This window comes from Aotus nancymaae, unplaced genomic scaffold (assembly GCF_030222135.1).
Source record: "Aotus nancymaae isolate 86718 unplaced genomic scaffold, 86718_ANA_hifiasm-v0.15.2.pri h1tg000053l, whole genome shotgun sequence".
Lineage (NCBI taxonomy): Eukaryota > Metazoa > Chordata > Mammalia > Primates > Aotidae > Aotus > Aotus nancymaae.
The window spans coordinates 7,417,912-7,443,717 of NW_026988467.1; the positions used below are offsets into that span (position 1 = coordinate 7,417,912).

Genomic DNA, 25,806 nt, shown 5'->3' on the forward strand with positions numbered 1-25,806 from the left:
AGGTAGTGCACACACAACTTTGAACATTCCATTGCTTATATGCTTCTCTGAACTTGACAGGGCTTGCAACAATCTTTTTTTTTTTTTTTCAGGGTTAATTCACTTTATTTTTGTTGTATAAAAACCCTATGTTATAGCCACAGCTGGAGCCTGGGTCCTCTGCACAGAGACTTTGGTGTGGGTCTTGATGAGATGGTCAGTGATTTCCTGATAGGGAGACTTGGTGAATACAGTCTCCTTCCAGGGGTTGGGGTTCAGGTAGCTGTAGATCTTAGAGATGGCATCAAAGGTGGCCTTGGCAAAGTTGCCCAAGATGGCAGTGCAGCCCCTGGCTGAGGTGTAGCAGTCATCAATACCAGTCATCATGAGCAGCTTCTTGAGCACAGGTGCTGAGATGGTGCCAGTGCCCCTGGGTGTGGGGATGAGGTGCCCCAGCACAGAGGCACACTAGCACAGAGCTGCAGAGGCCTGTCACCTTGCAAGGGATGGTGTGGGGCTTGATGACCTTGTTCCCCCAGTAGCCTCTGTGCACGGGGATCATGGAGAGCTTGGCCAGGATGATGGCCCTGCGATGGCAGTGGCCACCTCCTTGGAGCATTTAACACCCAGACTGACATGGCCATTGTAGTCCCCAGTGGCAACAAACGCCTTGAACCTGGCACGCTGCCTGGCACGGGTCTGCTTCTGCACCGGCATAATCTTCAAAACCTCATCCTTGAGAGAGGCCCCCAGGAAAAAGTCAGTGATCTCAGATTCCTTGATGGGCAGGGAGAAGAGGTAGATCTCCAGGGACTTGATCTTCATGTCCTTGATCTGGCCCAGCTTGGTGACAGGCATCCATTCCTTATCCTCGGCCTTGCCTCTGCGAGCTCTGTGGCCTCGGCCCTGGCCCCGTCTACGACCACAACCCTAGCTGTGGATGCCGCTGCTGAAGCATCCTCGGAAGCCACCGCATTCCCCATCTCAGTGCTGCCCCCACCCACAACACTGGTTTCATCCACCATTTGGTGTTTTCTTGGAGAAGAAGTGCAACAATCCTTTCTTTCATTTTTTTTTTTTTTTGAGACAAAGTCTCACTCTTTAGCCAGGCATGATCTTGGCTCACTGCAACCTCTGCCTCCTGGATTCAAGCAATTCTCCTGCCTCAGTCTCCTGAGTAGCTGGGATTACAGGCAGGCACCACCATGCCCAGCTAATTTTTGTATTTTTAGTAGAGATGGGGTTTCACCATGTTGGCCAGGATGGTCACTATCTCCTGACCTCGTGATCTGCCCGCCTTGGCCTCCTAAAGTGCTGGGATTATAGGCGTGAGCCACCATGCCTGGCCGCAACAATCCTTTTATTTAAATTAAAAAAACATTTGAAGGCTGAGTGTGGTGACTCATGCCAGTAATCCCAGCACTTTGGGAGGCCAGGGCAGGAGGATCACTTGAGTCCAGGAGTTGAGGCTGCAGTGAGCTGCGTTCATGTCACTGCACTCCAGCCTGGGCAACAGAGCCAAGACCCTGTCTTTTTGTTTTGTTTTTGAGATTCCATATATATTTTTAAAAAAACTAAAAGTAGAAGGTTAAACAGCTGTACCATTGTATTTTACTCTTCTTTGTCAATAGTGCCAACAGTTCTGTGAATTATGTCCTATGAAAAATTGTCAAAGAAAAAGAGATGCAAAAGTCAACGTTGAATTGTATAGTTTAAGCCAGCGAACTTTATGATATATAAATTGTATCTCAATAAAGTTTTTTTTCTTTTTTTCCTTTTCTGAGACAGAGTCTCGCTCTGTCGCCCAGGCTGGAGTGCGTGGCATGATCTCAGGTCACTGCAACCTCCACCTCCCAGATTCAAGTGATTCTGCTGCCTCAGCCTCACAAGTAGCTGGGATTGCAGGTGCCCACCACCACACCTGGCTAATTTTTGTATTTTTAGTAGAGACGGGGTTTCATTATGTTAGCCAGGCTGGTCTCAAACTCCTGACCTCAGGTGATTCACCTGCCTCGGGCTCCCAAAGAGCTGGGATTATAGGCGTGAGTGACTGTACTCAGCAAAAGCTGGTTTTAAGAAGTCATTATTGATCATTTGCTCCTTAAAGTTTGAGTTAGACTCATAATTGAACTGGACAGCATATTAATTTATGTTCTTAAATGTTGTTTTTTAAAAACTATTTCATTATTCTTCATTTTAATGATGAAGTTTTATATAGTATATAACTAAACCCTTATTATTGAGCCTGTCATTTCTCTCTGTGAAAAACATATTTAATTATTATAACTTAGTTTGGAGGCATTTTGGCTGTTGGTATTGGCTCTGAATGTGCTGGTGTGTGTCACAAGTTCCTTTGAAAGGTAGACTTTAGGAAATCTTGGATCAAGAGCAAGAACCAATTCCAAAAAATACTATTAAATAGGTTGGGCGTGGTGGCTCACGCCTGTAGTCTCAGCACTTTGGAAGGCCGAGGTGGGCGGATCACTTGAAGTGTGGAGTTCGAGTTCAGCCTAGCCAACATGGTGAAACCCTGTCTGTAGTAAAAAATACAAAAAAATAGGCTGGGCATGGTGGTTCATGCCTGTAATCCCAGCACTTTGGGAGGCTGAGGCGGGTGGAGCGCCTGAGGTCGGGAGTTTGAGACCAGACTGGTCAACATGGTGAAACCCCGTCTCTGGGTGTGATGGCAGGCGCCTGTAATCACAACTACTTGGGAAGTTGAGGCAGGAGAATTGCTTGAGCCCAGGAGCTAGAGGTTGCAGGTGAGCTGAGATCCCGCCATTGCACTTCAGCCTGGGCAAGGAGCGAGACTCTGTCTCAAAAAAAAAAATTAGCTGGATGTGGTGGCCCATGCCTGTAATCCCAGCTACTGAGGAGGCTGAGGTAGGAGAATTGCTGGAATCCAGAAGACAGAGGTTGCTGTGAGCTGATACCGTGCCACTGCACTGCAGCCTGGAGACAGAGTGAGACTGTCTCAAAAAAAAAAAAAAGAACTATTAAATACTTCTCTTTGTGATAATGTTTCACATACCGAACATCTTGTTTATCCAGGAGAAACCTCTGTTGTCATGGGGATATATTCTCATTAATGATTGGGGTTCTGTTGCTACTTTCTTTATAGGGTTGGAAATTTTACTAAAAACTTTCAAGTAGAAATTGAGTATTAAAAGGCCATATTTTTGCTGGTCCCGGTGGCTCACGCCTGTAGTCCCAGCACTTTGGGAGGCTGAGGCGGGTGGATCACCTGAGTTCAGGAGTTAGAGACCAGCCTGACCAACATGGTGAACCCCCCTGTCCCCCGACTAATTACAAAAATTAGCCAGGTGTGGTTGCGGGTGCCTGTAATCCCAGCTACTCGGGAAGCTGAGGCAGGAGAATGGTTTAACCCAGGAGGTAGAGGTTGCAAGTGAGCCAAGGTCATGCCATTGCACTACAGCCTGGTGACAGAGTGAGACTCCCTCTCAAAAAAAAAAAATTTCTAGTTGCACACCTTTTGAGAATAGGGCCATACAGTTTTAGAGTTTGTGGGAATATAAGTTCTGTTCACTCATTTTTGCTTATATCCCACAGAAATCTCTCCAGAATTATTGAAAATATTGATACATCTTTTGATAAAATATTTAAAAAGAGGCCAGGTGTGGTGGCTCATGCCTGTAATCCAAGCACTTTGGAGGCCAAGGCGGGCAGATCACCTGAGGTCGGGAGTTCAAGACCAGCCTGACCAACATGGTGAAACCCCATCTATTAAAAAAAAAAAAAATTAAAAAAATATTTAAAAATAAAATAGAGAGCTTGCTTTTATAAAAAGTAATTAACAGTTTGGTTAGAATAGGCTTTATTATATTGCAATATACTGTAAAAACCAGTCTGTGGATCACACTAAGCACAATGCTGAATGCCTAGTGGCTTTTTCACCATACTCTGTCCAAAATCTCTCTAGAGAATAGACTGAGGGATTTGCTCTGCCTGGACTGTCCTTTCCTTCCCTTCTATCCATTTTCAAAGTTTGCTGTAATGTTAGGCTGTAGGGATCACAGAATTATATCATGAGACCCTGCCCTTAAGCAATTTTTTTTTTTTTTCTGAGACAGTCTCCCTCTGTCATCTAGGCTGGAGTGCAGTGCCATGATCTCGGCTCACTGCAACCTCTGTCTCCTGGGTTCAAGTGATTCTCTTGCCTCAGCCTCTCAGGTAGCTGGGATAACAGGCACCTGTCAACATGCCTGGCTAAGTTTTATATTTTTAGTAGAGATGGGGTTTCACCATGTTGCCCAGGCTGTTCTTCAACTCCTGAGCTCAAGCAATCCTTGGGCTCCCAAAGTGCTGAGATTATAGGCATGAGCTGCTGCGCCCAGCCAAAATAACTTCAATACAGGATCAAAGTGGTAATTGCGATAACAAAGGATTATTATTTTATTTTTTGAAACAGGATCTCACTCTTGTCACCCAGACTGGAATGCAGTGGCACCATGTCGGTTCACTGCAACTTCTGCCTCCTGGGCTCAAGAGATCCTCCCACCTCAGCCTTCTGAGTAGTTGGGACCACAGGTGTGCAGGACTACACCTGACATGTTTTTGTGTTTTTAGTAGAGATGGGGTCTCACCATGTTGCCCAGGCTGTTCTCCCACTCCTGAGCTCAAGCAATCCTTGGCCTCCCAAAGTGCTGGGATTGTGGGTATGAGCCACTGCACCCTGCCAAAAGAAAAGAAAAAAAAAAGACTATTAGCCAGGCATGGTGGCTCATGCCTGTAATCCCTGCACTTTGGGAAGCCAAGGTGGTTGGATCACCTGAGGTCAGGAGTTTGAGACCAGCCTGGCCAACATGATGAAACCCCATCTCTACTAAAAATACAAAAAATTAGCTGGCTGTGGTGAAACGTTCCTGTAATCCCAGATACTCAGGAGGCTGAGGCAGGAGAATTGCTTGAACCCAGAAGGTGGAGGTTGTAGTGAGCAGAGATCACGCCACTGCACTCCAGCCTGGCAAAAGAGCAAAACTCTGTCTCAAAAAAAAAAAAAGTGTAAGTGTGACTTTGGCAACGAGCAAAGATAAGAATTTATTGATGATATGCCATTTAAGCTGGACCTTGAGGAGTGAGTAAGGTATATTTGGGGAAAACTTCAGAATTGTAGTTTATTAGAGCTTATTAGTGGCAGTGTTAGGACTAGATAATGGCACTCCTTACCCTCAGCTGACTATAACACATTATTTTCCTGCATGTACAATTTCTGTAGGAGAAATTTGTGACTTTTAAATCAGTGTTAGTCTACTGAAACAAAAATCCTCAGTAGGTCTTGCAAAAATTGGGGTTAGTTTTCTAGCAAAATACTTTGTCATAGCCCAGAATTGCTGTCAGTTTGGTTCCTTTAAAAGGTGGCTGTTCTTGGAAAGCAACTAATCAGATGAGAACTATCATATGTATTGTATGAGAAACTTTTTCCTGTAGAATTTTGGCATTTTCCGTTTTCTACTTCTGTTTTCTGTTTCTGTTTTCAGCCTTCTATGGCAATTTCTTAGTAATTTGACTAATATGTATGCCAAATAACTTTTAAGTGAGAGATTTTTTAAGAGAGGCATTTGTGTGAAAGATGCTATGTTTAGAAAGTATTATTGGCTTTTTTTTAAAAACACCATTGGGCTTAGATTGGAGGAGGGCATGCATTTTGAACACAGTCTTGTTGGAAATGAATATGCTGTACACATGTGTTAGCTACATTAAAAAGGCTGCTTTGCTGGCAAGCTGGCCTGGACTGCTGCTCACAAGGATTATAACTGATTGCAGATGGAGTGCACTAGAATGTTTCTGCCATAAACTTTTTTATGCAAAAGTAGAAGAGTATGAAGAGTACTTTAGGGAATGTGCTAAATTTGAAAACTGAGAAGTAGGTATTTTATTTAAGCACTTTCTGGTCTTGGAGGAAATATTTTCCATGGCACAAATAAATGTTACTGCCTTGACATTTTGGAGTCCCAAGTGCATACAAATGGCTCTGTTCAATAAAATCCCATTATATGCCAAGGTTCTCCCACTTTAGAAGCATTTCTTAATGTCTAATTACTTAGTAAAAAGGGAAATGAGCCAGAGTTAATGATCTAACCACTCACATTTATGGTTAGGTTATTTGTGTAAATCGGAGACATTAAACCTGTATAAATGCACTACAAAACAGGAGGTAGATGAAATTGGTTTTCAATTATAATATGAGGTACACTCCGTCAAGTGACTGAACTGTGATATTTTGCTTTATTTTTGCCCATAGATTGTCTCTTGCCCTTTGGTGAATCTCATTCATATATTTATCAACCTTCCTTTGCCAGGAATTTTTTCCCCGTTGCCCAATCTTGGTTGGGATAGAAGTAACCCTGATTTTTTTTTTCCTGTTTATTGCTCACATTATATGTCTTATAAGGTTTTTTCATTCACTTACATTTCTAAACCAAATGCTACGCAGCATAACTGATACAAAGAATGATTTCATGTCCACTATTGAAAATTTGGGCTGGGTGTGGTAGGTCAAGCCTGTAATCCCAGCACTTTGGGAGACTGAGACAGGGAGTTCAAGACCAGCCTGGCCAAGATGCTAAAACCCCATCTCTGCTAAAAATAAGAAAAATATTAGCAGGGCATGGTGGCACACACCTGTAATCCCAGCTACTTGGGAGGCTGAAGCAGGAGAATCACTTGAACCCAGGTGGCAGAGGTCGAAGCGAGCCGAGATCGCGCCACTGCACTCCAGTCTGGGAGACAGAGCAAGACTTCATCTTAAAAAAAAAAAAAAATGAAAATTTGGGGCTGGGTGCAGTGACTCAATGCCTATAATCCCAGCACTTTGGAAGGCTGAGGCAGCAGGATTGCTTGAGTCCAGGAGTTTGAGACCAGTCTGGGCAACATGGTGAAACCCTGTCTCTACGAAAAATACAAAAAAGTTAGCTGGTGCACACCTACAGTCCCAGCTACTAGGGAGGCTGAAGTGGGAGGATCACTTGAGCCCTGGAGGCCAAGGCTGCAGTGAGCCATGATTGTGCCACTGTGCTGTAGCCTGGGCAATAGAGTGAGACACTGTTTCGGGAAAAAAGAAAGAAAATTTGGTGTGGAGGAAGGGCAAAATGGAGATTTGGAAAGGAAGAGTTTAGAAAGTAATGCATTTAGGTTTGGCACGGTGGCTTATGCCTGTAATCCCAGCACTTTGGGAGGCCAAGGCAGGCAGATCACCTCAGGTCAGGATTTCGAGACCAGCCTGGGCAACATGGTGAAACCACATCTGTACTAAAAATAAAACTTAACTGGGTGTGGTGGTGGGCACCTGTAATTCCAGCTACTGGAATTATGTCATTGCACTCCATCCTGGGGGAGAAGAGCAAAACTCTCCAAAAAAAAAAAAAAGTGAGTAATGCATTTAGGCCAGGTGTGGTAACTCAGGCTGGTAATCTTGGCACTTTGGGAGGCTGAGATGGGCAGATTGCTTGAGCACAGGAGTACGAGACCAGCCTGGGCAATGTGGCGAAACCCTGTCTCTATCAAAAAAAAAAAATTAGCTGGGCATGGTGGCACACGCCTGTGGTTGCAGCTACTCAGGAGGCTGAGGTAGGAAGATTTCTTGAGCCTGGGAGGTGAAGGTTGCAGGGTCCCAGGCTTGTGTCAGTGCACTCCAGCCTGGGTGAGACAGACCCCATTAAAAAAAAAAAAAACCCTGTAATCCCAGCACTTTGGGAGGCCGAGGCAGGTGGATCACGAGGTCAAGAGATCGAGACCATCCTGGTCAACATGGTGAAACTCCGTCTCTACTAATACAAAAAAAATTAGCTGGGCACGGTGGCGCGTGCCTGTAATCCCAGCTACTCAGGAGGCTGAGGCAGGAGAATTGCCTGAACCCAGGAGGCGGAGATTGCGGTGAGCCGAGATCGCGCCATTGCGCTCCAGCCTGGGTATCAAGAGCGAAACTCCGTCTCAAAAAAAAAAAAAAAAAAAAAAAAAAAAACCCAGAAGAAAGTAATGCATTTAAATTTGTATACTTTTTCTAGTATAAATTACTATAACCACATGAAAATAAATGTAAATGCATATAAATTATGAACAGTGTGAATAATAAGGAAATGAGAAAGAAAAGTCATCTCTATTCTTATCTCCTTAACCACAGTGTACTGCTACATTTTGATGGATCTTTTTGGTACTTTTTTTCTTTCAGGTTTTTTTATTTTTTATTTTTTATGAGACAGGGTCTCACTCTGTCACCCATGCTGGAGTGCAGTGGAGCGATCTTGGCTCACTAGCTTCGCCCTCCCTGGCTCAAGCAGTTCTCCTACCTCAGCCTCTCCAGTAGCTGGGAGCACAGTCGTGCGCCACCACACCTGGCTAATTTTTGTATTTTTTGTAGGGAGTGTTTCTGCAAAAAACCATGTTGTCCAAACTCTTGGGCTCAAGTGATCTGCTGGTTTTTCAGTTTTGATGAATACTGACAGAAGCAAAATTATTTCTTTCTTTTTTTTTTTTTTTGAGACGGAGTTTTGCTGTTATTACCCAGGCTGGAGTGCAATGGCGCGATCTCGGCTCACCACAACCTCCGCCTCCTGGGTTCAGGCAATTCTCCTGCCTCAGCCTCCTGAGTAGCTGGGATTACAGGCACGCACCACTGCGCCCAGCTAATTTTTTGTATTTTTAGTAGAGACGGGGTTTCACTCTCGATCTGTTGACCTCGTGATCCACCCGCCTCGGCCTCCCAGAGTGCTGGGATTACAGACGTGAGCCACCGCGCCCGGCCAGCAAAATTATTTCTAACCTCACCACTGAGAGAGAATGATCATTAACATCTGGACCTATATTCCTCTAATCTTTTCCTTGTACTTTACACGTCAAGATTTTTTTTTTTTTTATTGAGACAGAGTCTCACTCTGTCACCAGGCTGGAGTATAGTGGCGAGATCTCTGCTCACTGCAACCTCCACCTCCCAGGTTCAAATGATTCTTCTGCCTCAGCCTCCCGAGGAGCTGGGATTACAGGCATGCACCACCATGCCTGGCTAATTTTTTGTATTTTTAGTAAAGACAAAGTTTCTCCATGTTGGTCAGGCTGGTCTCGAACTCCCAACCTCAGGTGATCTGCCCACCTCAGCCTCCCAAAGTATTGGGATTACAGGTGTCAGCCACCATGTCTAGCCTATACATATTAAGATTTTTATGTAATTGGGTTATATGTATTGTTCTTTAGTTTGCTTTTTCTGTCTTCTATTTTTTTATTTACTGCTGCTGAACAAATTATTTTCTAATATTTTAATGTTGCTTTTTTTAATACAACTTTTGAAATTTTATAATATGGGTATATCACAATTAACTAGTTCTGTTGGTTTTTCAAAAGTATAATTATATGTTTTAATATTCAGAACGAATGTTGAAACACAAGTGTGTTCCTAGATATTGAAATTTATATATATTTGAGATGGAGTCTTGCTCTGTTGCCCACGCTGGAGTTCAGTGGTGCGATCTTGGCTCACTGCAACCTCTACCTCCCAGGTTCAAGCAATTCTCCTGCCTTAGCCTCCCAAGTAGCTGGGATTACAGGTACGTGCCACCATGCCTGGCTAATTTTGTATGTTTAATAGAGACGGGGTTTCACCATGTTGGCCAGTCTGGTCTCGAACTCCTAACCTCAAGTAATCTGCCTGCCTTGGCCTCCCAAAGTGCTGGGATTATAGCAGTGAGCCACCATGCCTGGCCTGAACCATTTTTAAATTCCATAGTGATCTAGCACTGCCGTCTCAAATAGCAGCCTAGAACTGCCTCTCAGATAGCATTCAGAGTGCAGAAAGGGGATTGCATAGAGTTGGATAGCTAGAAGATGTTATGGAAATTACCTTAAATATTGTTTTCTTCTTGTGATATAGCCGTTACTTTTAATAACGTGAAAAATCAATATAAAAATGGATTGAATGGATTTGATTTAATAAGGGATAATTTATGGGTTAAAAAAAGTATTTATTATTATTACTTTTTTTTTTTTTTTTTTTGTAGAGACAGGGGTCTCACTTTGTTGCCCAAGCTGGTCTTGAATTCCTGGCCCCAAGTAGTTGTCCTACCCTGGCTTCCTAAAATGCTATACGTGTGAACCACTGAACCTGGCCCTCATTTCTTAAATATTCCTCAAGAACATGATTTCAGTAGCTACTTAATATTCTATTCTATTTATGAACCATATTTCATTTATATTCATCCTCCGTTATCAGACACTTGAGCCTTAGGTTCTTCACTTATTGAGTGGAAATGTTGCTAATGCCTTCCCAGCCTGCTATCTCAGGGTTGTGAGGATCAAATGAAATAATATATACTATATAGCATACTATTTGAAAAATTATGTAAGTTGTTTTTGTGGTTGGTTTTTTTGTGTGTGTGTGTGTCTGTGAGACAAGGTCTTGCCCTGTTACACAGACTGAAAGCAATGGGACAATCATGGCTCACTGCAGTCTCAACCTTCTGGGGCCAAATGATTTACCCACCTTCCTCCCCTAGTAGCTGGGACTACAGATGTGTGCCACCACACCTGGCTAATTTTTAATTTATTTTTAGAGATGGGATCTCACTATATTGCCCAGGCTGGGTAGGCTGGTTTTGAACTCCGGGGCTTAAGGGATCCTCCTGCCTTAGCCTCCCAAAGTGCTAGGATTACATGCACGAGCCACCGTGCCAAGCCTTTGGTTAGTTTTAGTGCCTAAATTTTCTGTGGGAATATACATTTAAAGGCAGGAATAATTGAACCTATCCCTAAGTTGGAGGGAGTTTTTGCTATTGTGTATTTGGATTTCTTTTCTTACTTTTATTTTTTTTTTGAGTTGGAGTCTTGCTCTGTCGCCCAGGCTGGAGTCCAGTGGTGCAATCTCAGCTTACTGCAACCTCTGCCTCCTGGGTTCAAGCAATTCTCCTGCCTCAGCCTCCTGAGTAGCTGGGATTACAGGCACCTGCTACCATGCCTGGCTAATTTTTGTAGTTTTTAGTAGAAATGGGGTTTCACTGTGTTGGTCAGGCTGGTCTCGAACTTCCGACCTCAGGTGATCCACCCGCCTTGGCCTCCCAAAGTACTGGTATTACAGGCATGAGCCACCCTGCCTGCCCTGAAGTTTCTTTTTATTGCATGATATAAGATTCTTTATCTAAATAAATACTTTTCACATCAAGATGGCTAAGAGAGACACTGGATAAAATCATCTTGGTGGAAACGTCCTCTTTCTTTGCTGCTTTTCATGTTGTTGTTGTCTTTGAGATTTTCTTTGTTAAAATCCAAAGTATACTTTGTGCCACCTTTATATGTGCGTTTGTTGGTTTCTCATAGGAGAAAGCAACCATGCCCAATTTTTTAAAATGCCTTTTTTGCAACTCTCTAGAGGTGTTTTGGAGTTTGTTTTTGAAAGTCTAGCCAATATCATGGTGCTGATTGCTTTTGGTAGTTGCCTAGTGAAGTGTGAAGTGGTATAATGGCAGCTAGCAAAATCTGGAATGCAGTTCACAAGACCGTGAAAGGAATGCTACTTCTGGTTTTATGTTAGACAAAGCAGGCATTCATAGTTCAGTTTTCAGTAGTACCTGTTTATTGAGGAATATTGTATAGGTGAAAGCTGTTTTTAATTGTGTTTGTTGTTTAGGGATAAATGCCTTGAACATACATATAGATGATAAGAATAAGAAATATGCAGTTAGGTTTTTGAGAGCACCTATAGGAAAATAGGTTTTTGTTATTCAGCAAGCCTAGGTGTCAAAGCCACCACGCTTTCAGAGAGATTTTACTCTCATCTTAGATTGAGATAAATAATCAAAACAGTGTGATGACTATTAGGAAAGCACTGAGGAAGGGAATCTAAATACAGTCACGCATTGAGAAATGTGTCGGTAGGCGATTTTGTTGTTGTGCGAATAGCAGAGTGTACTTACACAAACCTACAGGCGGAGCCTACTCCATACCTAGGCGCTGTGGTATAGTCTATTGCTCCTAGGTTACAAACCTGAATAGCATGTTACTGTACTGAATACTGTAGGGAATTGTAACACAGTGATGGTGAATAGAGTATTTGTGTATCTAAACATATCTAAATAGAAAGGGTACAAATGTGATATTAAAATTGTGATATTATTAATGTAATCTTATGGAACCACTCATATATGTGGACCTTGATGTATGCAGCCCTCTAATGGACAGTTCATTATGCGGTGCATGACTTGTAACTGAGAGGAATGGCAGGGAAAGGTAGATCATGTCTGAGAAGCCCTTTTGGTTTTGGCTTACCAGAAAACTGTAATGAAGAACACAATGAAGAAATGATTTAACTACACTTGCTCTTTCCCCACCACATTGTTCTGGTCTGAGACTGAAGAGTTCCTTTAACTGTGAATAAACTCGAGGAGGCAAAATGGGTAAAGGGAAAAACAAAAACCTTTACTTTTAAAATTGCCTTTTAGGCCAGGTGTGGTGGTGGCTCATGCCTGTAATCTCAGCACTTTGGGAGGCTGAGGAGGGCAGATCACTTGAGGTCAGGAGTTTGAGACCAGACTGGGCAACATAGTAAAACCCCATCTCTACTAAAAACACAAAAAAATTACCTGGGCCTGGTCGCGCATGTCTGTAATCCTAGCTACTTGGGAGGCTGAGGTGAGGGGAATGCTTGAACCTTGAAGGCCAAGGTTACAGGGAGCCAAGCTCGTGCCACTGTACTCCAGCCTGGGTGACAGAGCAAGATTCCGTCTCAAAAAGCCTAGGCTGGGCACGATGGCTCACGCCTATAATCCCAGCACTTTGGGAGGCCAAGGCAGGTGGATCCCCTGAGGTCAGGAGTTCAAGACCAGGTTGGCCAACATGGTGAAACCCCATCTCTACTAAAATACCAAAAAAAAAAAAAAAAAAAAAAAATCTGCATTTTGGTGGGGAAAAATATACCGTAATTAGTAATTAACAACAACAAACACTTAAGTTGTGCCAAGCACAATTAGGCAGATTTTATCTTACTGAATCCTTACAATAATTCTGTGGCAGGTACTCTTTCCCCATTTCACAGATAAAGGAATTGAGACAGAGGTATTGGCTGTCTTACCTGGGCTCACATATCTATGAATTGAGGGAAGTAGAAAATGAACTTGGGCTGTCTGTCTCCAGAACCCTTACAGTTGGAGAGCAAATCACCTCTGAAAATACTTATTAAGTTTTACTATTCTGTGCAGTAATGCTGAATGTCTATGCTTAATTTGAATTTAACTGTTAGATTACAATTTGTTTTGAACCCCATTTCTACTAAAAATACAAAAAAAGGTAGCCAGGTGTGGTGGTGGGCGCCTGCTACTCAGGAGGCTAAGGCAGATAATTGCTTGAACCTGGGAGGTGGAGGTTGCAGTGAGCTGAAATTGCATCACTGCAGTCCAGCCTGAGCGACAGAGCAAGACTTCATCTCAAAATAAATAAATTAATTAATTAAAATAAAAAATTAAAATTTATTTTGATTTATTTTCTTGATGGAGGGAAATCATGAGGAAAAAGCTCCGGGGAAGGGGCAGATAATTATCAGTTTACATGTCTTTGGGCATCTTAGGTTGAGTGAGATCTAGGGCTTCTAAATCATCTCTCTTTAAAATCATTCAAAATTTGCTTAGGAAGAGCAGAATTCTTGAGAGTTTATTCAATATGTACTCTAAGTAGCATGTTTTATATCAGTGTGATCACACTGTGACACTGAGGAGTTGTAATTTGTTTTCCTATTTTCCTATTGTATATTTAATTTTTAATACTCTGGGATTGAGTAAACAGTGAACATATATAGTACATTTATGCCTGTTTTATAAAAATTAGGAATCTAAATTTGTTGTAAATTATTAAGGAACTTTATGATTGTAGATCTTTTGCTCAAATCTTCTTTATGGCAATAGGTTTTACTATATTTCCTATGTTGTGAGAAGGGGAGGGAGTTGCCTGTGGTTTTGGTTTTATGGTCTTAAAATATAAGCAGTGTATAAAATATTTTTATTGTGTGCCATTTTTCTTAATTGTTGCAGGAGGCTTTTAGAGCAGAAGATTGTGCTGAAGATGTCACTGGGATTTTTAACAAGCCCTGAACGTGCTTGGTTACTAAAGTTAATATAACGTCACAGTGTTGCCACACAGATATGTTAATTATAGTTGCAGGCAATATCTTTAGTAGTTTGCCTACAACAGTATAATTACTACATAGAGACTGAGATATTAGATAAATTTATTCTGGAGAATTAAAAGGCGTTTAAATACTAATCTTGTTTTGACTGCCTTATTTTGTAGGGCTCAGTAATTAAAGTGTTATTTCTGCATCTTTATGCTAAAGTAGCAAAGTTGGGAATAAGGCAGGAAAAGGGTAAAATTGGGGAATTTAGTAGACTAAGTCTTGACTTAAAGCTTCTCCAAGAAAGAGAAGATGTCCGGGCACGGTGGCTCACGCCTATAATCCCAGCACTTTGGGAGGCCGAGGCGGGTGGATCACGAGGTCAAGAGATCGAGACCATCCTGGTCAACATAGTGAAACCCCATCTCTACTAAAAATACAAAAAATTTGCTGGGCACGGTGACGCATGCCTGTAATCCCAGCTACTCAGGAGGCTGAGGCAGGAGAATTGCCTGAACCCAGGAGGCGGAGGTTGCGGTGAGCCGAGATCGCGCCATTGCACTCCAGCCTGGGTAATAAGAGCGAAACTCTGTCTCAAAAAAAAAAAAAAAAGAAAGAAAGAGAAGATGGTCATTTTTCTCATATGCCACATAAAATCAATCAATAAGTCTTGCCATCTGTGCCTTCACAGTATATCCTGAATCAGTTACTATTTGCCATTTCTACTCTAGTCCAGATCAGTACTGCAATAGCCTCCTGTCTCTCTGCTTTTGCCCTTGTTCCCATGCAGTATCCAGTCATATTTTAGAAATATAAATCAGGGCCGGGCATGGTGGCTCACACCTGTAATCCCAGCACTTTGGGAGGCAGGCAGATTGTGAGGTCAAGAGTTCAATACCAGCCTGGCCAACATGTGAAACCCTGTCTCTACTAAAAATAAAAAAATTAGCTGGGCATGGTGGCACGTGCTTGTAGTCCCAGGTACTCGGGAGGTGAGGCAGGAGGATTGCTTGAACCTGGGAGGCGGAGATTGCAGTGAGCTGAGATTGTGTCACTGCACTCCTGCTTGCTGGGTGACAGAGTGAGACTCCATCTCAAAAAAAAAAAAAAAAGAAAAGAAAAGAAATATAAATCAGATCATGTCATCCCTCTGCTTAAAATTCTTCACTTGTTTTCTATCACTTTTATTTTAATTAGTTTTAATCTTAATTTTTTTTTTTTGGAGACAGAGTCTTACTCTGTCACCCGGGCTGGAGTGCAGTGGTGTGATCTCGACTTTCTTGTAGCCTCTGCCTCCCAGGTTCAAGTGATTCTCGTGCCTCAGCCTCCTGAGTACCCGGGACTACAGGCACGTGCTACCACACCCAGCTAATTTTTGTATTTTTAGTAGAGGCAAGGTTTTCCCATGTTGGCCGGGCTGGTATCTGAGCCCAAGCAATATGTCCACCTAGGCCTCCCAAAGTGCTAGGATTACAGGTGTGATCTAATGTGCCCAGTCCTTACCACTTTTAGAATAAAACTAAAAATTCTTGCTTTGACCACACAGCCTCATGGAATTTGGTCTCTGGCTGGCTATCTGATTTCACATTTCATCATCATTTGCCCACCTGGCTACACTGCTGGTCTTGCTGTTCCTTAAACTTCATTCCGGTTACTGCTCAGTAACCGGAATGAAGGTGGCAGCTTGCTTGCTTTTATCTAATTCTACCACTCACTCTTGTCATCTTTTATCTCCTAACCTGGCTCTATTTTTCTTTTCAACATTATGCTATTTCTATTAGTTAATTATCTGATGCCTTCATTAGAATGTAAGCTCCATGTGAGCAGGGACTTGTTTTCACTATGTCTATAGGTCTGGGCCATGATAGACATACAAGTATTTGTTAAAGAAAATAATATTTTGAATATTTACTTTATGCTAGGCCTTGAGCCAAAACATGAGAATTAATGACATTTCTGTGTAGTTAGGCACTATTATTATTATTATTATGCCCATTTTACAGATAAGAAAATTAAAAATTAAGACTTATAGAGTTTATTACATGCTTATAAATGGACCTAGGGTAACATTAGATACTTAGAGTAGGATCACATTAAAGCCTCTAAAGCAGTGGTCCCCAACCTTTTTGGCACCAGGAGCTGATTTCGTGGAAGACAATTTTTCCATAGATGAGGGTGGGGGCAGATGGTTTTTTGATGAAACCGTTCCATTTCAGATCATCAGGCATTAGTTAGATTCACATAAGGAGCGGGCATCCTAGATCCCTCACATGTGCAGCACACAATAGGATTCATGCTGGTATGAGAATCTGATGCCACCACTGGTCTGACAGCCCGCTTTCCTGCTGCTCACCTCCTGCTGTGTGGCCTGGTTCCTTAATAGGCCATGGACAGTACCCGTCTGCGGCCCAGGGGTATGGACTCCTGCTCTACGGTGGTATTCTACTTCATAGGTAAAATTTTTTTTTTTTTTTTTTTTGAGACAGAGTCTCGCCCTGTTGCCCAGGCTGGAGTGCAGTGGCACAATCTCAGCTCACTGCAACCTCTGCCTCCCAGGTTCAAGAGATTCTCCTGCCTCAGCCTCCCATTAGCTGGGATTACAGGTGTCTGCCACCATGCCCAACTAATTTTTGCATTTTTAATAGAGACGGGGTTTCACCACGTTGGCCAGGCTGGTCTCGAACTCCTGACCTTGTGATCTGCCCACCTCGGCCTCCCAAAGTGCTAGGATTACAGGCATGAGCCACTGTGCCTGGCCCTTCATAGGTAAAATCTGTTAAAATGTTTTCTAGAAATATTTTTTAGGTTAGCTTACCTTTTTCTTTCTTTCTTTCTTTCTTGCTTTTTTTTGAGACAGAGTCTCGTTATGTTGCCCAGGATGGAGTGCAGTGGTGCGGTAGTGGCTCACTCTAGCTTCAACCTCTTGGGTGCAAGTGATCCTTCTTCCTCAGCTTCCTGAATAACTGGGACTACAGGTGCATGCTACCATGCTTGGCTAATTTTTTGTAGAGATAAGATCTCACTATGTTGCCCAGGCTGGCCTCAAACTCCTAGGCTCAAGTGATCCTCCTTCCTCAGCCTCCCAAAGCTTTGGGATTACAAGTGTGAACCACTATGCTCAGCTGACATAATGCTTTTGATGTAGGAATGGACTCATCTCTCTTTCTGCCCCTGCAACACCAGATACTGGGACTCATGGATTTCTTATGCAAAATGTAGTTGTTATGGGAGTCTTTATGTTACACAAATGGAAAGCAAAGTTCCCAAATGTTCTACAGTGGTTGATGTCTTCTGTCATCTGGTCTCTGCACTTCAACTCATGCCTTCTTATTTTTGGTTTAACGATCAAATGGAATATTACTATAATTACCGAATATCAAGAGTTTAAAACAAGGTAAAATACCTATTTAAGAAAAATTAACATATGTGTAAGTGTTTCGCTCATTTAATTCCGTAAACTAGGTATTACCTCAATTTTAGAGGACACAAAAGTGCAGTAATACCCAAGGTCACAAAACATCTAAAGTTTTTTTTTATTCTTTTTTCTTTTAGACGGAGTCTTGCTCTGTTGCCTAGGCTGGGGTGCAGAGGCACAATATTTCGGGTCACTGCAACCTCTGCCTTCAGGGTTCAAGCGATTCTCTTGCCTCAGCCTCCCAAGTAGTTGGGACTATAGGCACACACCACTACACCCAGCTAATTTTTGTAAATACAGTATTTTTAAATTGTTCTTTCATGTGTTTAGAATATTGGGCCAGGCATGGTAGCTCATGCCTGTAATTCAAGTACTTTGGGATGCCCAGGAAGGAGGATTGCTTGAGCCAGGAGTTTGACACCAGCGTGGGCAACCTGGCAAAGCCCCGAGTCTCTTCAAAAAAATTTAAATATTGGCTTGGCATGGTAGCCCACACCTGTAGGCCTAGCTACTTGGGAGGCTGAGGAGGGAGGATCACTTGAGCCCAGGAATTCTAGGCTGCAGTTAGCCATGATTAAGCCACTGCACTCCAGCCTGAGTGACAGACCAAGACACTGTCTGGGGAAAAAAAAATTGATTTGTTGTTGATAGAGGCAGTTATTTATTCATTTTGTAACGGAGTCTCAGTCTTGTTGCCCAGACTGGAGTGCAATGGTGCAATCTTGGTTCACCGCAACCTCTGCCCCCCAGGTTCAGACGATTCTCCTGCCTCAGCCTCCCATTAGCTGGGATTATAGACATGCACCACCACGCCTGGCCAATTTTTCTAATTTTAGTGGAGGCGGGGTTTCTCCACGTTGGTCAGGTTGGCCTCAAACTCTCTACCTCAGGTGATTGGCCTGCCTCATCCTCCCAAAGTGCTGGGATTACAGGCATGAGCCACTGCACCTGGCCAGAAGCAGTTATTTTAAAAGCAGCTTGGGGGTGGGTGCAGTGGCACACACCTGTAATCCTAGCATTTTGGGAGGCTAAGGCAGGTGGATCACCTGAGGTCAGGAGTTCAAGATCAGCCTGGCCAACATGGCGAAACCTCATCTCTACTAAAACCTCATCTCTGCTAAAATACAAAAATTCATCTGGGCACGGTGGCTCACACCTGTAATCCCAGCACTTTAGGAGGCCAAGGTGGGCGAATCACAAGGTCAGAAGTTCAAGACCAGCCTGACCAATATGGTGAAACCCCATCTCTATTAAAAATATAAAAATTAGCCAGGTGTGGTGGTGAGCGTCTGTAATACCAGCTACTCAGGAGGCTGAGGCAGGAGAATCGCTTGAACCCAGGAGGCAGAGGTTGCAGTGAGCCGAAATCGCACCACCGCACTCTAGCCTGGGAAGGTGAGTGGGACTCCATCTCAAGAAATAATAATAATAATAATAATTAGCTGGGCATGATGGCAGGTGCTTATAATCCCAGCTACTGAGGGAGCTGAGATGAGAGAATTGCTTGAACCTGGGAGATGGTGGTTGCAGTTAGCCGAGATCACACCACTGCACTCCAGCCTGGGAAGGTGAGAGAGACTCTGTCTAAAAAAAATAAAAATAAAAGCAGCTTGGTTTTGAAGATGTAAGTTACAGGAAAATCTATTAGTTTCAGAAGCTTCAAAGGTCTGGGAGAAAGGAATATTGACAGAGGAAAAGGATTTTGTGTGAATTGAGGAAGTTAACTCATTAGTGTAGTTTTTCTTTATTTCTTTATTTCTTTTTTTACTGAGGAAGAGAGAACAAAGGGATAAGATTGGAGTAGTCTTTCAGTCATTGTTTGTAGAATTGGTAGCTAAAAGGCTGAGTGAAATATGACTTAAAAGCTTTGTTGGCCAGGCTCGGTGGCTGACCCCTGTAATCCCAGCACTTTGGGCTGCCGAGGCAGGTGGATCACCTTAAGTCGGGAGTTCAAGACTGGCTGACCAGCATGGTGAAACTCTGTCTCTACTAAAAATACAAAATTAGCTGGGTGTGGTGGCATTTGCCTATAATCCTAGATACTTGGGAGGCTGAGGCAGGACAATCGCTTGAACCCAGAAGGTGGAGATTGAAGTGAGCCGAGATCTCACCATTGCACTCCAGCCTGGGCAACAAGAGCAAAACTCCCATCTCACACACACACGAAAAGCTTTATCATTTATTTTGTGGCCCTGTCTTATGGTTCAGAGGCCTAAAAGTTTTTTGAAAGCAAATTTTCTAGAGGCTAGAAGTGTTCCTTATAACCATGTTTTTGAGGGTGAGGATTACCTCAGAGGGCATGCCTTGTCTCATCATTGTTCTTATTGCCGAGCTACTGAAACCTAGAATCTGACTCACACAGTATGACACTCATTTCCGTTTTGTTGGTAGAATTTGTGTGGTAATTCATGTTTTAGGAACTACAGTCCTCTTAGTTCCTATTTATTTATTTATTTATTTATTGAGATGGAGTCTGGCTCTTTTGCCAGGCTGGAGTGCAGTGGTGCCATCTCAGCTCACTGCAAGTTCCAGCTCCCTGGTTCAAGCAATTCTTCTGCCACAGCCTCCCGAGTAGCTAGGATTACAGGCGCCCACCACCGCACCCAGCTAATTTTTGTATTTTTATTAGAGATGGGGTTTCACAATGTTGGCCAGTATGGTCTCAATTTCCTGACCTTGTGATCCACCCACCTCGGCCTCCCACAGTGCTGGGATTACAGGTGTGAGCCACCATGCCCGGCCCTCAATTCCCACTTGGCTCACTGCAGCTTGGACCTCCCTGGGCCCAGGTGATCTTACTGCCTAAGCCCCCTCAGTAGCTGGGAGTACACGCGCACACTACCATGTCTGTCTAACTTTTGTATTTTTGGAGAGATGGGATTTCACCATGTTGCCCAGCTGGTCTCAAATTCCTGAACTCAAGTGATCACCTGCCTGAGCTTCCCAAAGTGCTGGGATTATAAGTGTGAGTTGCCATTGCCTGGCCATAGAGTTTTTTATTTTTATTTTTTTTGAAACAGAGTTTTGCTGTTGTTGCCCAGGCTGAAGGGCAGTGATGCAGTCTTGGCTCACTGCAACCTCCACCTCCTGGGTTCAAGCGATTCTTTTGTCTCAGCCTCCCGAGTAGCTGGGAGTATAGGTGTGTACCATCATGCCTAGCTAATTTTTTATATTTTTAGCAGAGATGGGGTTTCACCATGTTGGCTAGGCTGGTCTCCAACTCCTGACCTCAGGTGATCTGCCCACCTTGGCTGGCCTCCCAAAGTGCTGGGATTACAGACGTGAGCCACTGCTCCCTGCCCATAGAGAGAGTTTTAAACAATGCATATAGTATGATTTTAGCGGGGTGGCCACTTACGTGTACATGTGCACATGTATCTCAGTGAAAATGCCTTCGTACCTTTAGCCTTGGCAATGCTGCATGTAGGGAATAAGCATTTAAATGATGGTGTCTTGGCTAACAGTGTGAACTCTGGAGCCAAACTCTCCAAAATTACATCCTCAATCTGGCACTAACTAGGTCTAGAGCCATTAATAAGTTATTTAACCTCTCTTGATGGTTTCTTTATCTGTAAAATGGGGTTAATGAAACATCTGCCTTATTGAGTGGTTGGGAGCATCAAATAGGTTAGGAGGTCTGGTATGGTGGCTCATACCTGTAATCCCAGCACTTTGAGAAGCTGAGGCATGAGTATGGCTTGAGCCCAGGAGTTCGAGACCAGCCTGGGCAACATAGTGAGATCCCATCTCTACAAAAAATAAAAACAGTTAGTTGGGTGTGGTGGTACGAGCCTGTGGTCCTATCTACACAGGAGGCTGGGGTGGGGAGAATCACTTGAGCCCAGGAGGTTGAGTCTGTAGTGAGTTGTGATCGTATCACTGTACTCCAGTCTGGACCACACAGTGAGATCCTCTGTCTCAGGGGGAAAAAAAGGGGTTAGTAGACAGAAAGTACTTATGGCTCAGAGTAAGTGTTCTGTGAATGTTGGCTGTTTTTTAAATCTTGTATTTAATACCTCTTTGGTTAGAAGTACACTGCTTTGCTTGGATTACCATTTGTGTGTAGAGAGATGTTCTTTCTAGAACCATGTCTCCTTGTCACATGATTATGTACAGTGTGAGCTTTATTAATACTCTGTCAGCATTTGAGGTTGGAACATAAGTTCATGGCCATACCCAGTGGAATCCAGCAAGAGAGAGAATCCTAAGAACCGTAGCAACTGTTGCTATTTGTGTACTGAATAGCAGCTGTCTGAGACAGATTTATTTTTTAATCCTGATCTCACTGATAGCCTGGGATGTGGCCTTGCCTCAAAGGAGTGGATTGGTTGAGATGTCCAGTCTTTGAGGAGATTTCATGACTGCATGCCATAAAGGTTCATGTGAAATTTGAGGAGCTAAAGCTTTGTGTGTATGAGTGAGGGAGAAAGATTAAGTTTTAGCATTCATAGTCAGTCCCTGAAGTATAATGTGGCTGGATTAATGACATGAGAAATCACTCTTAATGTGGGCAGTGAGACTTCATGCATTTCAGTCAGAAAAGTAATTTTGCTGTAATATGGTTCATTTCCAAATTTTGGCTGCAAACTAACCTAGGGAGGATAAAAAACAATATTTACTGAGTGTCTACTTTATGCCAGGGTCTGTTCTGAATACTGGTAACATGGCTAATTACACTCTAAAATAACTTAGTCTGTGATTCCACTGTATACTACATTATGTACATACACACATACACATTTACATACTTGTCAACCGTAGATTTTAGAAACAATAGAGTTGATCCTGAGGTGAGGCAACTCCTGTAAAATTAAAAAAAAATAAAAAAAAAAGAAGGAACATTATTATTTGTTATGAGTGCTTCATTACCAAATGCTTTTCTGAAGTAGAATGTAAGATCTTTAAAAAGAGCTTCTTTCAAATAGTGATTGGATTTATTCAATAATTTTCTGATTTTCACTTCTTTTTTTTCTTGAGATGAAGTTTCACTCAGTTGCCCAGGCTAACTGCAAATTCTGCCTCCCGGGTTCAAGTGATTCTCTTGCCTCAGCCTCCAGAGTAGCTGGGATTACAGGCATGTACCACTACGCCTGGCTGACTTTTGTATTTTTAGTATAGACGGGGTTTAATCATGTTCACCAGGCTGGTCTCAAACTCCTGACCTCAAGTCATCCACCTGCCTTGGCATCCCAAAGTGCTGGGTTTATAGGTGTGAGCCACTGCGCCCAGCTCCATTTCCGACGTGTTCCAATATTTCAGTGCTTAACAGGTACCTTGCAATGGTAATGTGGGCCAGGTGTGGCGGCTCATGCCTGTAATCCCAGCACTTTGGGAGGCCGAGACGGGTGGATCACCTGAGGTTAGGTGTTCGAGACCAGCCTGGCCAACATGGGAAACCCTGTCTCTACTAAAAATACAAAAATTATCTGGGCATGGTGGTGGGTGCCTGTAATCCCAGCTACTCAGGAGACTGAGGCAGGAGAATTTCTTGAGCCTGGGAGGTGGAGGTTGCAGTGAGCTGAGATTGCACCACTGCACTCCAGCCTGGGGAATAGAGTGAGACTCTGTCTCCAAAAAGAATAGAAATAGTAACGTGGTTCATTTCCAAATTTTGGCTGCTAACTTACCTAGGGAGGATAGACATTGTCACAGAATATTTATTGAGCATCTACTTTATATCAGGGTCTGTTCTGAATACTGGTAACACACAGTTAATACTGTTGGTCTGGTTTTTCAAGTTCCATGTATGAATTACCTCTTAAAACTGTGATTATTATTTTCCTTCCTTCCTTCCTTCCTTCCTTCCTTCCTTCCTTCCTTCCTTCCTTCCTTCCTTCCATCCTTCCATCCTTCCATCCATCCATCCTTTTTGAGACAGGATCTCAAAATAGGCTGGACTGCAGTGGGTCGATAATAGCTAACTACAACCTCAAACTTCCAGACTCAAGTGATCCTCCCACCTCACCTTCCTAAGTAGCTAGGACTGCAAGCATGTGCCGCCGTGCCCAGGTAGTTTTTTTGTGTTTTTTTGTAGAGACGGGGGTTCACCATGTTGTCCAGGGTGATCTTGAACTCCTGACCTCAAGTGATCTGCCTGTCTCAGACTCCCAAAGTGCTGAGATTACAGGCATGAGCCACTGAGCCCAGCCTATTGATTTTCAATTGCCCTATTCAGATTTAGTGGTATGAATTTACTGATTGGGGTGTTTTGAACACACAGAATAACATGTTTAACTAAAGAACTTGTAATTGATTGACTTATAAAATGAAACATTTTTGTCTTCTAGGTATTATTAACCCAAAGAATCCAAAGGAAGCTCCAAAGTCCTTCAGCTTCGACTATTCCTACTGGTCTCATACCTCAGTGAGTACCCTTATTCCACAGCGCTGCCAGCTCCTGCCTCCTTTCCTCTTTGCTTGACAATTTGTCTTTTCTCTTAGCTGAGCAGGTCCAAGTTTTGTTTTTTAAGTGTTGTCTAGCATAAGTTCATTCTTTGATATAGTAATGTAGCATTTTCATGCTTAGAAAGTATTTTGGTTGATGGAAAGTTTATGCACACATACATATGTAAATATATATACATATAGAACATATTTTAGCTTACACCAAGTTTATGCTGAAGCTGCACTAAATTTATACTGATTTTAGACATCCGTTGAGGATTTATTGTATCTTAGGATCCTCATTACCAACTTTATTGCCCATTGATCTTAGGAAATGCCAAATTATTCTTATTCTTATTTTATTTTATTTTTTTTTGAGACAGAGTTTCACTCTGTCACCCAGGCTGGAGTACAGTGGCACCATCTCTGCTCACTGCAACCTCTGCCTCCCAGGTTCAAGTGATTCTCCTGCCTCTGCCTCCCAAGTAGCTGGAATTACAGGCATGCGCCACCGTGCCTGGCTAAGTTTTGTATTTTTAGTAGAGACAGGGTTTCACCATGTTGGCCAGGCTGATCTCAAACTTGTGACCTCAAGTGATCCACCTGTGTCGGCCTCCCAAAGTGCTGGGATTACAGGCGTGAGCCATCATGCCTGGCCGGAAATGCCAAATTAAAATTGCTTAGAGTACTGTTAATTTTAAGTTGAATTTTGAGGGAATGGCCAGCAAGATTGGAATGACCACAGTGAAATTGGTGATTTTTTTTTTTTTGATACCCAGTCTCGCTCTATCACCCAGGCTGGAGTGCAGTGGGGCAATCTTGGCTCACTGTAACCTCTGCTTCCTGGGTTTAAGCGATTCTCCTGCCTCAGCCTCCCGACCAGCTGGGACTACAGGCACCCAGCTGATATTTCTATTTTTAGTAGAGACGGGGTTTCACCATATTGGCCAGGCTGGTCTCAAACTCCTGACCTCTCCACCTGCCTCAGCCTCCCAAAATGCTGAGATTATAGGCATGAGTGAATGTGCCCAGCCAATTGTTTTTTTAATTGTAGTAAGGCAATGTGAGTTTTGAACATTTTGAAAGATGAAACCCTGTCTCTACTAAAAATACAAAAAAAAAAAAATTAGCGGCTAGGTGCAGTGGTTTATGCCTGTAATCCAGCACTTTGGGAGGCTGAGGCGGGCAGATCACCTTAGGTCAGGAATTTGAGACCAGCCTGGCCAACATGGTAAAACCCCATCTCTACTAAAAATACAAAAATTAGCCAGGCATGGCAGTGGGCACCTGTAATCCCAGCTACTCAGAAATCTGAGACAGGAAAATCGCTCGAACCCCAGAGGCGGAGGTTGCAGTGAGTCAAGACTGCGCCAGTGCACGCCAGCCTGGGTAACAAAGAGTGAAACTCCGTCTCAAAAAAAGAAAAGAAAAGAAAATTAACTGGGCGTGGTGGCAGGCGCCTGTAATCCCAGCTACTTGGGAGGCTGAGGCAGGAGAATTGCTTGAACCCAGGAGGTGGAGGTTGCAGTGAGCCAAGGTTGCACCACTGCACTCCAGCCTGGGTGACAAAGCAAGATTCTGTCTCAAAAATAAACGAATGAATGAATGAATGAAAGACGCTGCAGATCCACACGGGAAACAAAAGATTACCAATGTCTGGGAAAATGGAGAGTAGGGCCCTTCCTGGTACCCTTACTCAGTGCGGAACCCCAAATGTTGCTTCTTCTTAGGGATTATTCCTGGAGTTTACTTCTGCACGATTTCTCTCTCTGTTAGGTGTTTTTGGTTTTGTTTTTCCTGCTTTTTTTTTTTTTTGACTGAGTCTCGCTCTATTGCCCAGGGTGGAGTGCAGTGGCGCAATCTCGGCTCACTGCATCTCCACCTCCCCAGTTCAAGCGATTCTCCTGCCTCAGCCTCCTGAGTAGCT

General features: G+C 43.2%; 1 protein-coding gene and 1 pseudogene across 20 annotated transcripts in view; one reads left to right on the forward strand and one right to left on the reverse strand.

Moving 5' to 3' along the window:
• KIF1B (kinesin family member 1B) overlaps positions 1 to 25,806 on the forward strand; it is a 179,488-nt gene that overhangs the window by 21,019 nt on the left and 132,663 nt on the right. For all 20 annotated transcript variants that reach the window (XM_021669855.2, XM_064363250.1, XM_064363234.1 and 17 more), the window contains one exon: positions 23,783 to 23,859. In XM_021669855.2, coding sequence (XP_021525530.1) covers positions 23,783 to 23,859 — 77 coding nt within the window. The remainder of the gene's footprint in view (positions 1 to 23,782; positions 23,860 to 25,806) is intronic.
• LOC105731740 (small ribosomal subunit protein uS5-like) lies at positions 127 to 962 on the reverse strand (annotated as a pseudogene).